The 15,176-nt window shown below is 41.3% G+C and overlaps 1 protein-coding gene across 1 annotated transcript; it reads left to right on the plus strand.

The window, feature by feature from the left end:
* Window positions 1-1,296: 1,296 nt before the first annotated feature.
* Window positions 1,297-13,589, plus strand: LOC113437617 (SMAD family member 9-like). Its single transcript, XM_026702710.2, has 6 exons — window positions 1,297-1,362; window positions 5,361-5,879; window positions 7,386-7,646; window positions 10,476-10,694; window positions 11,306-11,562; window positions 13,048-13,589. Exons 2-6 carry the CDS (start codon window positions 5,468-5,470, stop codon window positions 13,189-13,191), a joined length of 1,293 nt encoding a protein of 430 aa, XP_026558495.2. The 5' UTR covers window positions 1,297-1,362; window positions 5,361-5,467; the 3' UTR covers window positions 13,192-13,589.
* Window positions 13,590-15,176: the final 1,587 nt, after the last annotated feature.

Raw genomic sequence — 15,176 nt, forward strand, 5'->3', positions numbered from 1 at the left:
AGTCCAACCGCTGTTCAAGCCAGGGACCCTATACCAGGGGTCTCCAAACTTGGCCACTTCAACTCCCAGAATTCTCCAGCCAGAGTTGAAGTCCACAAGTCTTAAACGGGCCGAGTTTGGGGACCCCTGGTGTAGGGTCTCTGGCTTGAACAGGGGTTGGACTAGAGGACCTCCAAGGTCCCCTCCAACCCTATGATCATTATACTCTTTATCAGCTGTGCTGGCTGGAGAATTCTGGGGGTTGAAGTCCACCAGTCTTAAAGTTGCCCCTGCCTTAATCTAACCTCTGCTTAGGAAATGTAACTTTGAGCACAGGGTTTGCCCGCTCCACCATTATCGCAAGAAAGGACGAACCTCCCTGCACATTTAAACTTCGCATTCGCCTCTGCACAGAAGGGAATCCCTCCGTGGAGCTAGGCGTTCTTTAAAGTCGTCTTCCCTACACGTGTATGTCCGTGCATGTCCCGTGTCGCGCCTGCACACCTTTTGCACAGTGCTTTTGACCGGGCATGTTATAAAACAAAACAGGCACAAATTCCTGCAAAAAATGAGCAGAAACTGGCAGGTAAAAGGAGAAAAAAAAGTCGCACCTCACCACCATTTTTTTTAATGTTTTTCCAAATTTTGTTGTATTGTACTTTATTAATTTATTTGATTCTTTTTGTTAGTTTTCATTGTTTTTTTTAATTTTTATTTTTAATTTTAAATATGGTTTTACATTATGTAAGCCGCTTCGATTCGCCATGGGCGAATAGGCGGCAATATAAAATAAATGAATGAATGAATGAATAATTAACAAATAAATAAATAAATAAATAAATAAAGGCAAGCAAGCAAGCAGCTCTAAGGTCACCTTGCACGGGGCGATTATTTCCTTAAATTATGGTTTACGGGATGAAGTGTAAGTTTGCAAGCAATGCTGTCCAGGTCTGCAGGGCACGTTATTCCCGAAGCGCAGCCTCTGGGTTGGATACAGCGCAGGTTGCCTTCTTCCCTCCCGGCTCTGGGCTCGGACCCGCTGGAAGGAGGAGAAACGGGCTGACTTTTTCGGCCTTGGCTCTGGGTTTGGCGACGGGGACTCGGAGAGGGTCCTGGAGCTCCTGCAGCCTTTTCCGGGAGGCGCGCGGCCCCGGGGAGCGTGGGCGGTGGAGTGGGGGGTAGCGCCCAGATCAAGCCGCCCGGAGATTGCGACCTGGCACTTGCGCTGCAACCGCCCGTTTTTGCAAGCCCGCAAGTCTCCAGCCAAACCGCCGCGTAATCTCTTGGAGAAGAAACCCTTGGCGCAACGGAGTAACTAAGAGACGCTCTCTCACTGTTGGCCGGAGCTGGTGCAGCCCCCAAAAGCAAAGCAAAGTGACCCAGGTTTCTTCTTCATAAATTGCTATAAGTTTCAAACGCTCCTCAAAGGTGTAGTTTTAAAAAGGCAACACGATTCTGCACAACTTAAATTATGGGAATGAACCCCGTAATTCTTTGGTTTTGGAAGTGTCTTGGGCGGGGTTGAACCGCGAATCGCTTCAGCTTTACAGTACTTTTTCTCACGTCCCTGATGGGCAGAATGTTCATTTTTATAGTGGCAATATTCCCTAATAAGGAGATTTGCAATTTAACCCATGTCTCTAAAACCTTTTTGACTTGCTGTAATAATTTATTATAATTATTTTCCATTAGGGTTTTGCATTGAGCCATCAACCAAATTCCTATTTAACTTTTTTTACTATTTGTAATCCCATTGTCCTTTCCAATTTTAATTTTTGTTTTTCTGTTAAATTTTTAGTTATTAATTTCGTTTTTTCCCTACTGATTTTAAGTCCTGCAACTTTCCCAAATTGATCTAACATTTTGAATAATTCTTGTCCTGTTTCAATTGGTTCCTCTATGAAAAAACCCATATCATCCGCAAATGACTGGAGTTTATATTCTTCTTTCTTAATTTTTAGTCCTTTTATTCCTGGATTCTGTCTAATTCATGTAAGCAATGTTTCCAAAGATAATATGAAGAGCAGGGGAGACAAGGAATAATAAAATTACAAAATCAGCAACATATAAAGAAAATGCCCATAAAATGTTTTATAGATGGCATCTCTCACCCTCGAGAATAGCAAAAATGTCTCCTAACATGAATCCGAATTGCTGGAAATGTAAAAAGAAATATGGAACATTCTTTCACATGTGGTGGTCCTGCACTGAAGCCCAAAGATACTGGCACAGAATAAAAAAATGGTTAGAGGAAATAATGGTGGAGCAAATTGAATTAAAACCAGAATTATTCTTACTGGGGATCATTTAATAGACAAATCTCTAAAAAAGTCAAATATATAATATTGCACATTCTTACTGCAGCCAGAATAATCTTTGCACAGTGTTGGAAACAAGCAGATATTCCAACAGAGGAAATGGTCATTCAGAAAATAACAGCCTGTGCAGAGATGGATAAGTTAACCTTAGCACTTAAGGAAAAAGAAACTTCAGAATATTATAGAAGCTGGGAATGCTGGTATCACTGGATAGAACAAAAATAGAAAATATATTAGTAAACAACGTAAAATGTAAAAGAGGTAGTAATTATATACTCGCAATAAGGTGTATTTGTAAATATGTCACCAATATTGATAACGAACAAGGAACCATAGACTGTCGATACTAGAATTGCTAGGGTTTTTTTAATTGTTTTTTTCCTTTTCCTTTTTCTTCCTGTGTGTTGTGTATGTGTGTGTTTGATATTTTAGTTGTATAATCAATAAAGTTTTTTTTTTTTTAAAAAAGCCTCTGCTGGCCAAATAGGCCTGTTAATACTGGAAGTGATGAAATGGGCCATTCGGCCTGCAGAGGCTTTTTTCAAGCCTCTGGGAGGCTGAAAAAGGCCTCAAACCAGCCGAAAATCAGCTGTGAGGTGCACGCATGCGCAGTGAGGTAAGTTTGCTTGCAGCTCATGTGCTGGCACAAATGGCTCTGTGTGCCACCTCTAGCACGTGTGCCATAGGTTCACCATCATGGCCCTACCTAATAGAATTGAAGAAGCTTTAAGAAGCAATTTAAAAAAACAAAAGAATATTGACGATAGAAAGACATGATTTACAGTTGGGGTGACATGCATTGATATGGTACGGGAAAAATAAATCACACAGATACTTCCAAAGGCATTACATTAGAAACACTCTGTTGACAGTATGAGAAAAAAAATCAAACAGAACCACTATATGAAAACCCCGATCTGGTTATCCATGATAGAAGCGTTAATATGTTTTAGATCCCAACAAGATTGTAAGATACAAAGACATACTTAATGAACAGCGGGGTCTGAAATCTAAACAGGAATTTTTAAAAAAGGGAATTGATTTGGACTGCTGGCCACTTATCCAAATGCAAACGAGTTCCAAGTAGGATTTAGAAATGTATGGATTCTATAAGGAACCCCAAGAACTGAACAAAATAGTTTTAGGAACTGATGAAAAACTAATATATAATTACCTATTAAATTTTAAAATGAAAGAAGAATATGTGAAAGAAATGATTGTATGGGCAAAAAATTTTTGGGTACACTATAGAATTAGATAATTGGCAAAAACTGTGGGAGAGAAATGACAAATTAACATTATCAACAGTGTCCAAAGAAAACCTATGCAAAATGTTTTACAGATGGCACTTGCCACCAGCAAGATTGGCAAAAATGTTTCCAAAAATGTTACCAAAATGTTGGAAGTGCAAACAGGTCAGGATCCTACTACCATATATGGTGGACCTGTCTAGGGGCGAAAAAATATTGGTTGAAGATAAAGAATTGGCTAGAAGAGATGACAGAACAAATAGAAACTATTCTTAGTAGGAATAACGTTGGGGAAACGTAATAAAAGATTAATATATTTAATCATACACATAATAACTGCAGCTAGAATCATATACTCACGAAATTGAAAAAGTGAAAGTACACCCACAGATGAGGAAGTAATTAAAAAAATACTAGAATGTGCCGAATTGGACAGACTAATCATGAAAGAATATTTCCTAACATGGGATGTATTGTATAATTGGATAAATAATAGATGCAGAGATTAGTATTTAACTCCTCTTTTAACTCATTTAACAATGAAAGAAGATTAACAAAACAAACAAATACAGATATATTGAAATAAGTAAGAATAAACAATGTAAGCAATACCACTATTGGATTGTATGTGAATATGGTTTAAAATGCACAAAATGATAAATTTAATAGCGTATTATGGCATAAATAAGAAAATAATAGTTATAATCACAATGTGTTTTATTATGTAGTTAAAAGAGATTATACTTTATGATAGCTTTAATTAGGATATATACCATGATGTAAAAAAATGACTTGATATAACCAGTACATATTACATTGTAAAATTGGAACTGTGATGAATATTAAGGAAAAATGCACAATACAAATATTTAAAAAAATAATTGAAGAAGCTTCTTGGATGGAAAGTAAAACATCTTCAAGAAAAATTAAGAATCTAGTTGTCTTTAGAGGAAAAAAAGCACCTTTGTCCACATTCTAAAATAATGGTTTTCATATATTTGATTGGTTCTCCCAGAAATGCAGACATGGCCTTTGACATTCTTCTTGTTCCTTGCACAATTACAAAAGCACACTGCATTGATATCTGCATATTGATAGAATGCGGCGATGCACGATCACATATCCAACCTGCAGAATTGTGTTTGTCTGAAGGGTGAATTTCAGCACTTGTGTGACCACAGAAATGAGTGGGATCCCCCTTGTACTTCCACTGAGAAGGCTGGCAGAGGTTCTGCTAACCTGTGCATCCTCCCAATGTAGAGGAGGAGGAGTTGGAGGAGGAGTATACTTTATCAATCAGTCAGTTGAACATATTAAAGAAGGAGCATAAGCCACCATCATTTTGATTTTTTGAAATCTCATTATTAGACTTAATATAGCCACCCACTCTGTTGGACTCAACCTGCTTTGCTGTTAGTCACAGCAGTCGAATTGTGCTGGCATTCTGATAAATATTATACATCCCCATAAAGTCTCATATCTAATGTGCAGAGAATGGTAATTGCTGCAAAAATATGAAAAGAATATTAATAAAAAAATTCTGCTAGGTATTCTTAATTTGTCATTTCCTGGATAAGAAATATCAGAAAAAGGGATTCTTCCAACTTTATTCATAAGTATTTCTTAGGTTTTTTTAAAAAATGTATTTTGTGAGAAGATACAGAGTTACAATTATTGTAATTTATTTAATGGACACATATAATGTTTTACAGCAACTGCCATCTTATGGTGATTCAAAATCTCTGATACTGATTAAAAAATTGAGGTGACAAACTCAAAAGAGAAGCATGACAATAATTTCCCTCTGTTGTAGAACTCTTCTCTACTTGAAGACACTTAGACATATACAGCAAAACCCAGCCTCGTACTGAAGTTCTTCATCGGAGAAGAAATTGGACTACTGAAGATCTACTGGTCCTCATGCATTCCAACAGCTGTTTTACCCCTCTCTTCTCCTTTACTGGCCCTGCTGTGAAGAGACTCTTGGGCTGGAAGCAAGGAGATAAGGAGGAAAAGTGGGCTGAAATGGCAGTGGATTCCTTGGTGAAGAAGCTGATGAAGAAAAGGGGAGCCTTGCAGGATCTGGAGAGAGCCCTCAGCTGTCCTGGGCAGCCCAGCAAGTGTGTAACCATCCCCCACTCCTTGGACGGAAGGATGCAGGTCTTCCACCGCAAAGGATACCCGCATGTCATCTACTGCCGTGTATGGCGCTGGCCAAGCCTGCAGTCCCAGCATGAATTGAAACCTCTCGCCTGCTGTGAATTCCCCTTTGGTTCTAAGCAAAAAGACGTCTGCATCAACCCTTACCATTATCAAAGGATAGAAGCCCCAGGTGATTCAGCCAGCTGCGTGTTTAGGAAAGGACAGCCCTGTCTTGGTTGCGTATGCTGTCTGCAAAAAAGGAAGCTACACAGAAGCTTTGATTGGAAGAAAGAGATCAAAGATCCAACAGGCAATCTTTTAGTTAGGGTTAGGTCACCAAGACCCAGAGAAGAAAAGACAGAAAGGATTCATTCCTTATTCATAGGAATGGGCATGTCTTGACAACAGGGTTGCAATTCACTCCTGGGACAGTTCATTGTTACTGCAAGTACATCGGCAATGTGCTGGCAATGGTAATAACTTGCCCCCAATAATCCCAAGTTAGATTGTCTTTCTCTCCTGTTCAGCTGCTGTGATTTGACTTTTTGTAGGCTATTTATTTTATATTTGATGACAGTGAGTTTTCAGTATTGTCGATGAAATGGCAGAAAGTACTGCAGCAGTAATAAGTGATATATTGATATTAAAATTAATGTCCCCTTAGACAATGGATTATTTACCCTCAATCAGATGATTTTGCAAAGCATTTTTTTAATAATGGCAGGTGAATTTTAATGATGCAAACAAGAATTTGTTCAACATATTGTTCAACTGCAGCTTAGCCCAAGTGAATTCTACCATATTTAACCTGCTTTTTTGATCATGTAAATTGGCCTGCTATCTGCCAGGTATGAAGGTTAAAAAACAAAAAATTGTGTGCTTTTTAAAACACATTATGCCACACTCCGACCATTGTGAACTAGCAAAGCAGATACTGAAAATCTTGTAATTGTGTGCCCTTGGCTGGTGCCTCTCTCTGTGTTTTATGGTTGTCCAAGGTGCTTGAAATAGTACACTTCCTTTCGCTACCTTCTTAGGATGGACTGAACGTTATGCAGGAAAAATATAATTGCCATCACCAACAGAGAACTCTAGATTAGATGATAAGAGCAATAATCCAGCAATATTTGATCCTTAACTTTAGTGCTTTTGGCAGTTAAGTCATTCTTGATTTAGTGTGAGTGCTTGGGCAAGTCCCTGCAGATTCTTTAACTCTTTACCTTGCCACCATTTGCCCACATTATATATGTCTGCCTGCCTGTCTATCATCTATCTGTCTGTCCATCACCCATCCATCATTTGTCATTGTCATCGATCATGTTTATCTATCTATCTCTTTCCCTCTATCTCACCTATCTATTCTATCATCTACCATCTCAATCATCAATCTTTTTATCACCTAATTAACAATCCATCCATCTTTTCCCTCCCTCCTCTCTCTCTCCATATATATATATATGTATGTATGTATGATAGACATGATGCATATATACACACACATGCATCATTTCATCTATCTAATCAATATTTAATCTGTCTCTCATCTCCACCATTTCTATTTATCTAGCATTGTAATCTCTCTTTTGCTCTCATCTATCTTCTGTCTAACTTATATATTTATAATCTATCTATATCTAATCTATAAGTATGCCTGACTCCAGAGAGCTTTTTGCTACTTTCAAAACTTCTGTTGTAGTGTTGCCTCCAGTACTGGTTCCAAGACAGAGTGAATACAACCCACAATTCAGCCTCCTTACCACATTCCAAAATGTGTCTCTTGAGAGTGAGCAGCAGATATCCCACAGTGCAACTCTTCCTGATCCTCACCCTGCAAAGCAGCCTCTCTGCACCCTTTTCCCAGCATCCTACAATATGTACAGTCCACCAACAAGCATCATGGATTACTCAGTGACCTCAGGAAGCGCAATTGCCCCCAAAAGGCCTTCTGAACTCACAGGTATGCAAAACGGTACCTGAACACTCAGTGGGACTGAATCTAGTGCAGCTCTCTTTAGAAAATGCAGAGTTTGGCACCATTAAACTGCAAGAACCAACATGATGAGCCGTGATGGCGCAGTGGTTAGAATGCAGTATTGCAGGCTTCTTCTGCTGACTGCCACCTGACTGCAATTTGGCAGTTTGAATCTTACCAGGCTCAAGGTTGACTCAGCCTTCCATCCTTCTGGGGTCAGTAAAATGAGGACCCAGATTGTTGGGGGCAATAGGCTGATACTCTAAACCACTTAGAGACTGTTGTAAGGCACTGTGAAGCGGTATATAAGTCTCAGTGCTATTGCTATTCAGTGCTACCTACAAGTTCATGCAATTTTGGTAGTAGCAGCTGTATTTTGAGAATTTGGGTTGGAGAATGTGATGTCTCCTGTGGATGATGGCTTATCTACGTCTTCCTCAGAGGCCTCGAGAGGGAGAATGAGAGCATTTCTGGAACGTCTGGTATTGCTGACCCTGAGCTGCTGGCAGAGCATGCCTCAGCTAATGAGGAAGAGGGGGAGGAGCTGCTGGCCTTGGTGGATGCCAGAGTGTGCAGGGCAGAGAGGTGGCGATCTGCCAGATTGGTGAGGCCCTGCTGGGCTTACTGGGCTGCACCAGGAGGGGCTATTTAGCACAGCAGGCAGAGGGAGGCATTGCTGGAAGTGAAGTGTGGGTCGTGGCCAGATGGTTGTTTGTGTTTCCGGGACGCTGCAACTTGTGGATGTAATTCAGTTGCAGAGAGCATTTATATTTGTGTTCGGAGTAGCCGGTTATCTGTCAGGTGGACTAATTGGCCATTGCCTAGAAAGTTAATCTGGAGCTTGTTCCTGGCTGGCTTTGCTGAAAACAGCCCCTGAATTCCTCGCTCAGATAATTCCTGTGACTTCTCCTTGCAAACCCTAGAACCGGACCACTGGACTTGTTGACAAACCTCAGTGGAGGCCCTGGACCCTTGAGGAGATTTCGGCTGTTTATTTTTGGAACCTACTCAGGCAAAAACCTTTATTTCTAAGTTTATGGTTTGGCTGTAAGTTTGTTTTGCTTTTGGTTATCTACTTGGTTGCAAGCCAATTACTGTGCTAAGCTTGCAGCTGGGGGTTAACTGAAAATCTGAAACAGAACTATTGGGGGAACCGACTGAATAAAGCTCTCTACACGAAGCCTGACGTGTGGGTGAGTGGGGGCAGTACAGAGAATGGCACGTTATTCATTTATATTACAGTTTTTCAATAGCTCCATCAGCTTTGAAGCTTCTGGACAGGTTGCAACACATTAGCATTACAGAAGCAACAATAGCAAAAAGGAATAATTGATGAAAGTGTTAAACCAGAGCAAGCAGATGGGTTCAGCTTTCTTAGGCACAGAAGTGCTGGTTGACTTTGGGCCACTTGCTCAGCCCAATCTTAACTCACAGGATTATTTTTGTGGTATGAAAAAATAGTATGTGTGCTTTCCTGAACTCTTGTTGTAAAATTGGGGTATACATTAAATTGATTTATTCATACAGTCAAGGCAAACATTGATACAATGCTGTTCTTGGAAATTAAAAAAACAAAACAAAAGAAAATCTGGTCTCTTTGGGCTTTGTATGTATGACAAGTCATTGGCAAGCATCTGATTGAATGCAGTTTGTTTACCAAATATCTATGGTCTCTGCGATCATTTCTTTTTATTTATATAGGCCAGCCATGAAATAGCTTTCTCTTTTCAGCTGCCACATCCGTCCCTCCTCCTAATGCCAAAGAGATGCCACAAAAGCCCCATGAATGCCCTGCACAGAAAGTCCCAGGCAGTTTATCAACACCGCCATTGCCCTGTGGAGGTAAAGCCAGAGAACCTGAAGGTACGTCAAGACGTGTATTTTTCCCCTAGAGAAAGATCTGCTAGTGAGCCCATGAATGGTTGAATTTTCCTCCAAAAGAGCTCCTAGCCAAAACAGTTCTACTTAATAGACTGAAATCAGAATAGGCTTAATTTGGCTTGATTATTGCTAGTGTTGTTGAAAATAGTGGCTTTATTTGATAACAAGAAAAGCCATAATTCCGAATTTAGTCACACCCTAGATTGAAATAGGAACATTATAGGATGAGGAAGGAGTTTTAGATAGGTTCCCTGCCTTCAGTTACTTATAAAAGTAGGATAAAAGTAAATAAAATAATAAACAATATATTTTATTGCTATGATGGAATTTACTTTTTAAAGTAACACACTCAGTTAATTACACTAATTGACACAACACACTAATTTTTATTGCATTATTTTTCATTGTCCTTTCTAGTTGTTCTCAACTTACGACCATTCATTTAACAACTGAAAAAAAATAATTTATGACTGGTCCATGCACTTATGACCATTGTAGCATCCCCATGGTCCCATATTAGAATTTGGGCACTTGCTACCAGCATGTATCTATGACAGTTGCACCATCCAGGGGTCCCATGAGCACCATTTGCAACTTTCCTAGGGGGCTTCTGACAAAATAAGGGAAGCCAGATTTGCTTAACAACTGAGTGGTTCACTCAACAACTTGAGTGATTTGCTTAACAAATCACTGGGAGCGGGGTGGGAGGAAAGGTTATAAATCTTGAGTTAGGTGTGACTCATTAATTACCATATTGCTTAGCAATGAAACTTTCAGTCCCAGTTGTACTCACAAATCACGTGTATATCTCTTTTCTGTTCTGGCAATGCCAGCACTTTAAATGTGTATGTGAAGAGAGTATTTGGATATGAAATGAATCACATTGTTATTATTGTGTTTCTATCTACATACACCTGTGAAACCTGCTTCCAGATGCCCGACCTGTGAGCTATGAGGAACCAGTTCAGTGGTGCTCAATTGCCTATTACGAACTCAATAAGAGAGTCGGAGAAACTTTTCAGGCCTTTTCTCGAAGTATACTGATAGATGGCTTTACAGATCCATCAAACAAGGACCGCTTCTGCCTTGGATTGCTCTCTAATATTAACAGGAATTCTTCCATAGAAAACACCCGGAACCACATCAGAAAAGGTAATTGCAGAGAAACACTGCTGGGAAAATGGCTCAGTTCAAAACTTGATGTCAATACCTGGGAAAATCCTGGAAAAGATAATCAAGCAGTGGATTTATAAATATCTAGAAAGGAATAAGGCAATCACTAGAAGCCAGCATATGGTTTTTAAAAACCGATCATGCCAAACAAGCCTTATGGCTGGCTGCCTTTGATAAAGTGAATGAATCGGTCGCTGTCTTTGTGGGCTGGGTGGTTCTGCATTCCTTAGTGTGACCTTGGAATGGCCAGCGGCTATTCCGATGCTTAGTTTCAATTCTTCTCATGCTAAACACCCCCCACTTCCACCCTGCAGCTCTCCCACCCGGCTAAGCATGACAGGCTGAAAGTAGGCAGTGCATAGAGTAGCAGGATGTCAGTCCTGACAGGAATCCTGAAAAGACTGCCACACAGCAAAAATGGTGTCTTTAGCACTGGAACTGCCGAGTCTGCTTGTACTGCCAGCTGGTTCTGCCCATCATGCAACCATACCCCAATCTTAATGTATCATGAAGTAGTTTAGAACACGAGTCTTTTTGCTTTGATCTGTGTTGAAGATGACATCCTTCTTGGTCCCTCTTCTCTCCTGAAGGTGCCCACCTGTATTATGTGGGAGGAGAGGTCTTTGTTGAGTGTTTAAGCGACTGCAGCATTTTTGTCCAGAGCTGGAATGCCAATTATGAGTGCGGCTTCCACCGGAGCACCGTCTGCAAAATCCCTAGTGGGTACAGCCTGAAGATTTTCAACAACCTGCTCTTTGCACAACTGCTTTCCCAGGCAATTAACTATGGTTTCGAGGCAGTCTCTGAGCTCACCAAGATGTGCTTTATCCGGATGAGCTTTGTTAAAGTAAGAACTTTCTTCGTCTTGCATTATAAAGCTGAAAAAGTGGGACTGCCCCCTTTGTTTCATTTTAAAAGGATGAGATGCCCCAAGTTTTCTTCATATTTTGCCATAAACAAGTAAGAAGTGAAAAATTATCACAACTCTGTGAAATTTGTGGCACTGTCTTACCACTAGTGACTTCAATTACAATTGATCTCCAACAAGAGGGAATAAAAATTTCTTTAAATTTAAATTTATGTCCAGGATTATTCCAGATGAATCATACATGCCCTGGAGAACCTGGGCTGCTCCCTCGGCCAGCCGTCCAGTTCCAGTAACGGCAATTGTCAGCTGGCCTTTCATTGGTCTTGTTGGCCACAGAATATGAATTTTACCTTTCTCAGGCCCTTCTCAAGAGCGCTCTTCCAACTGTCTTAGTTAAGATTATGCTTTATTTCTATATTATCCAATATTTCTCAAGAGGGTGTGCAAAATTAGAACAGGCCTCAGTCTAAAATCCATATCCATGCTCCTCGAACTCCTTGGGACTCTCAGAACTAGACCTGAGCTAAAATCATTTCTAAAGCTGCAGTTCTGCACCTCCTTTCTTGGGAGTGAGACCTCAGCTCAGACAAACTTTCTCCAAATCATCAAGGTTAGGAATGTGGCTGATGGTTTCATTGATGTTATAAATGATTACCGTATTTTTCGGTCTGGACCATAAGACACACATTCCCTTCAGGGGAGGAAAGCAAGAAAAGAAAAATCCGCCTCTGTCTCCCAGCATCCAACCGGTCTTCATCTGGCTAGCGTCCTTGCAGAAAACAGCCTGGTCAGCTTCAGCATGTTGTTGCAGCCCCAGCACATGGCTCGTCAGGGCTCTGCTCCGTTGCGCCCACCAGCAGCCAACTGGGGCTGAGCTACTGCTGCCGTGGCCCATTTGCCAAGGCCTGTTCTCTGCCCATTGGCAGCAAATGGGGCGTGGTGATCGGTGGCAAACAGGCTGCAGCAAATGGGCTGCGGCGAACGGCGATCGGACGGTGGCAAATGGGCCACGGCGAACGGCTGAGCCGTGAGCAGGCCATGGCGAGCAACTATATAACGAGACTTCACTTACATAATCACTACATCTTCAAAAAGTGGCATCATTTAAACGACAGCATTGTGTAGATTTGTGCAGGAAAAGAATGAATGATATTCAAGCCTAGACGAGCGGGAGATGAAAAACCATGTAATGAACTGAAACTCCACATTAGACTCAGCTTGCTTAATTCTTCTTTGTTGAAGAATGCTGTATGAGTTGTTGAAGTAATCCTTATGCAATTTGCTCCAAGTCCACATATTTTTATTAGATGCCCTGTCCACAATTTTATGATTTCTCGGTACTTCAAAATGCAAAGGGAAAGGTAATGGGTATATTTGACTAAAATCAAAAAAGTATTTTTGAATAGAATGAAGAATGCAGCCGCAGTCGTCTCATCCTTTGCCATTTGTTGGTCTCTTCTGTAGGGCTGGGGAGCAGGATACCACCGTCAGGCAATCACCAGCACCCCGTGTTGGGTGGAGATCCATCTTCATGGAGCTTTGAAATGGCTGGATCAGGTGCTGAGGGAAATGGGCTCTCCGGAGGCCCCCATCTCTTCCATTTCGTAAGAATCATCTCCAATACCTGGAGGACAAACATGGCTTCAGATATACGTGGGATGTTTGGGATATTTCTCCCTCCCTCTGTATACACTTACATATCTGATATTGTTGGTGTTTTTAATGCTGTTTTAACACTTAAGATGGTAGACTGTTGTGTTCTATTGATGACTTTATTCCTCCTGCTTATCCTCATTATTGATAATCATGAATGAGGGTAGTTGTCATCTGCACTGATCGTGAGTGAAAGGTAGTTAATATATTGTTAATATGTTCAAACCTTTGCTTCGGTTTATAGCAATAAATAAATAACCTGTTAGGTTAAGGTTAAATAGTTACATCTTTTTTCTGTTAAAAATGTATGTCAACATTGGGTTTTTTTTTAAAAAAGGTAAAGGGTCCATCTCCAAATATTATTTATTTATAACATTTATATAGCTGCCCATCTTTCAGCAAACTCTTATAAAAACTAGAAAACACAAGCAGTTAAAACATTAAAAACAAATCACTTGGTGCCAATCCATGCTAACATGCCATCATCTGATTGTCTCCCGGGGCTTAGGGGAAAAGCCAGGTCTTTAGAGCCTTACAGAAGGCTACATGGATGGAGGCCTGCTGAACTCCAGGGCACAGAAGGTTTCATGAGCTAGGGACTGCCATGGAAAAGGCATGCTTCCTAACTTCCCAGATGACAATATTTGGGGAATGGACCAGGACCGTGCTTGCCCTATCTGACCTGGTCGGATAAGAGTTGTCCTTCCGAAAAGGCGACCCTACCGAGAGCCTGGCCCTGTGCCGTATGGGGCTTTGAAGGGGATGACCAGGACTTTGAATTGCTGGAAACTGGAAGCCAGTGCAACACGTTCAACAGAGGTCGCCTTCCTCACTGATCAGCCTTGTAGGGAACACACACACACACACACACACACTCACACCGGACTCCAGTCTCTCATCAAGACTGGCAAGAAACCTCAGTCCCTCTCTTCACATTCCCCAAACAGCCCGTTTACAAGGTGGTCCTGGCCACTCCAGATCTTTCCCACCAGGGGATCCAATTTGCTTTGGGGTCTCCACTCTACTGTAGACACCAGGGGGCCACAGTCTAAGATCTCAGAAAGAAAAGAAAAGACAGAGGTGGGATTCAGCCGGTTCGGACCGGTTCACGTGAACCAGTTGATAAAATTCTGCCCAGTTCCGCGAACTAGCTAATCCCACCACTGGCTGATCTCTCCCCATTTTTGGGCCATTTTTCCAGGTGGAAAATGGCCAAAAATGGCCTGAAAAACACTGGATAACCAGACTCAAAAATGGCCAAAAATGGCCTATAAACAGCCAGAAACAGCCCAAAATTAGCCCAGAAAATGGCCAAAAAAGGAAGGAAGGAAGGAAGGGTGTTAATTCAGCTTTAGCTTGGTCTCTTTCAGAATTGCCTGCACAGAAGTATTGTCAATCCTTTTCTTTCTATTTATTGATTAATTTTGGAGTGTAAATGGGCTTAAATTGTAAATTGCTTCTGAGGAGTCAATTGGATTTATTGCTTCTGCCCCCTCAGGTGTGAAATGTTGGCTGTTATGACACAACATATTGCTTTCTAATAAGCTCAGCCTCCAGTGTCTTCCTTTCCTTGGTGATGGGAGCTGAATGCTTTGCTGGTCTCTCCCCATCCTTTCACTGGGGGGAGGCATTTGCACTGGAGGCATATATCCCCCCCTCACTGCGGGGAGATATGCACACACTGGAGGTGTTGCGTATAGGTCCAAGGCCTGGGGAAAAGGAGAATGGCCAGGACGTGGTGCTGAGTGTGATGAGTGATGTCAAATTGGCCACGCCTACCCAGTCACATGACCACCCGGCCACGTCTACCCAGCCAATCATTAGGGCAGCAAACTGGTTGTTAAATTATTTGAATCCCACCACTGCTCCAAGATGGCCACTTTGTCATATAGCCAGTCAAGCAGCAACCTCCACCAGATACAAGCTGGGCTTTCCACCAT

This window comes from Pseudonaja textilis, chromosome 10 (genome assembly GCF_049901715.1).
Source record: "Pseudonaja textilis isolate UNSWEBS1 chromosome 10, rPseTex1.2, whole genome shotgun sequence".
NCBI lineage: Eukaryota > Metazoa > Chordata > Lepidosauria > Squamata > Elapidae > Pseudonaja > Pseudonaja textilis.

What these genes read in the sequence shown, in the direction of transcription:
- LOC113437617 (XM_026702710.2), top strand. Translation starts at nt 5,468, where the DNA reads ATGCATTCCAACAGCTGTTTTACCCCTCTCTTCTCCTTTACTGGCCCT. An exon ending in TCAAAGGATAGAAGCCCCAG is followed by an intron (nt 5,880 to 7,385) that starts GTGATTCAGCCA and finishes CTTCTGTTGTAG; the next exon opens with TGTTGCCTCCAGTACTGGTT. An exon ending in CCGGAACCACATCAGAAAAG is followed by an intron (nt 10,695 to 11,305) that starts GTAATTGCAGAG and finishes TCTCTCCTGAAG; the next exon opens with GTGCCCACCTGTATTATGTG.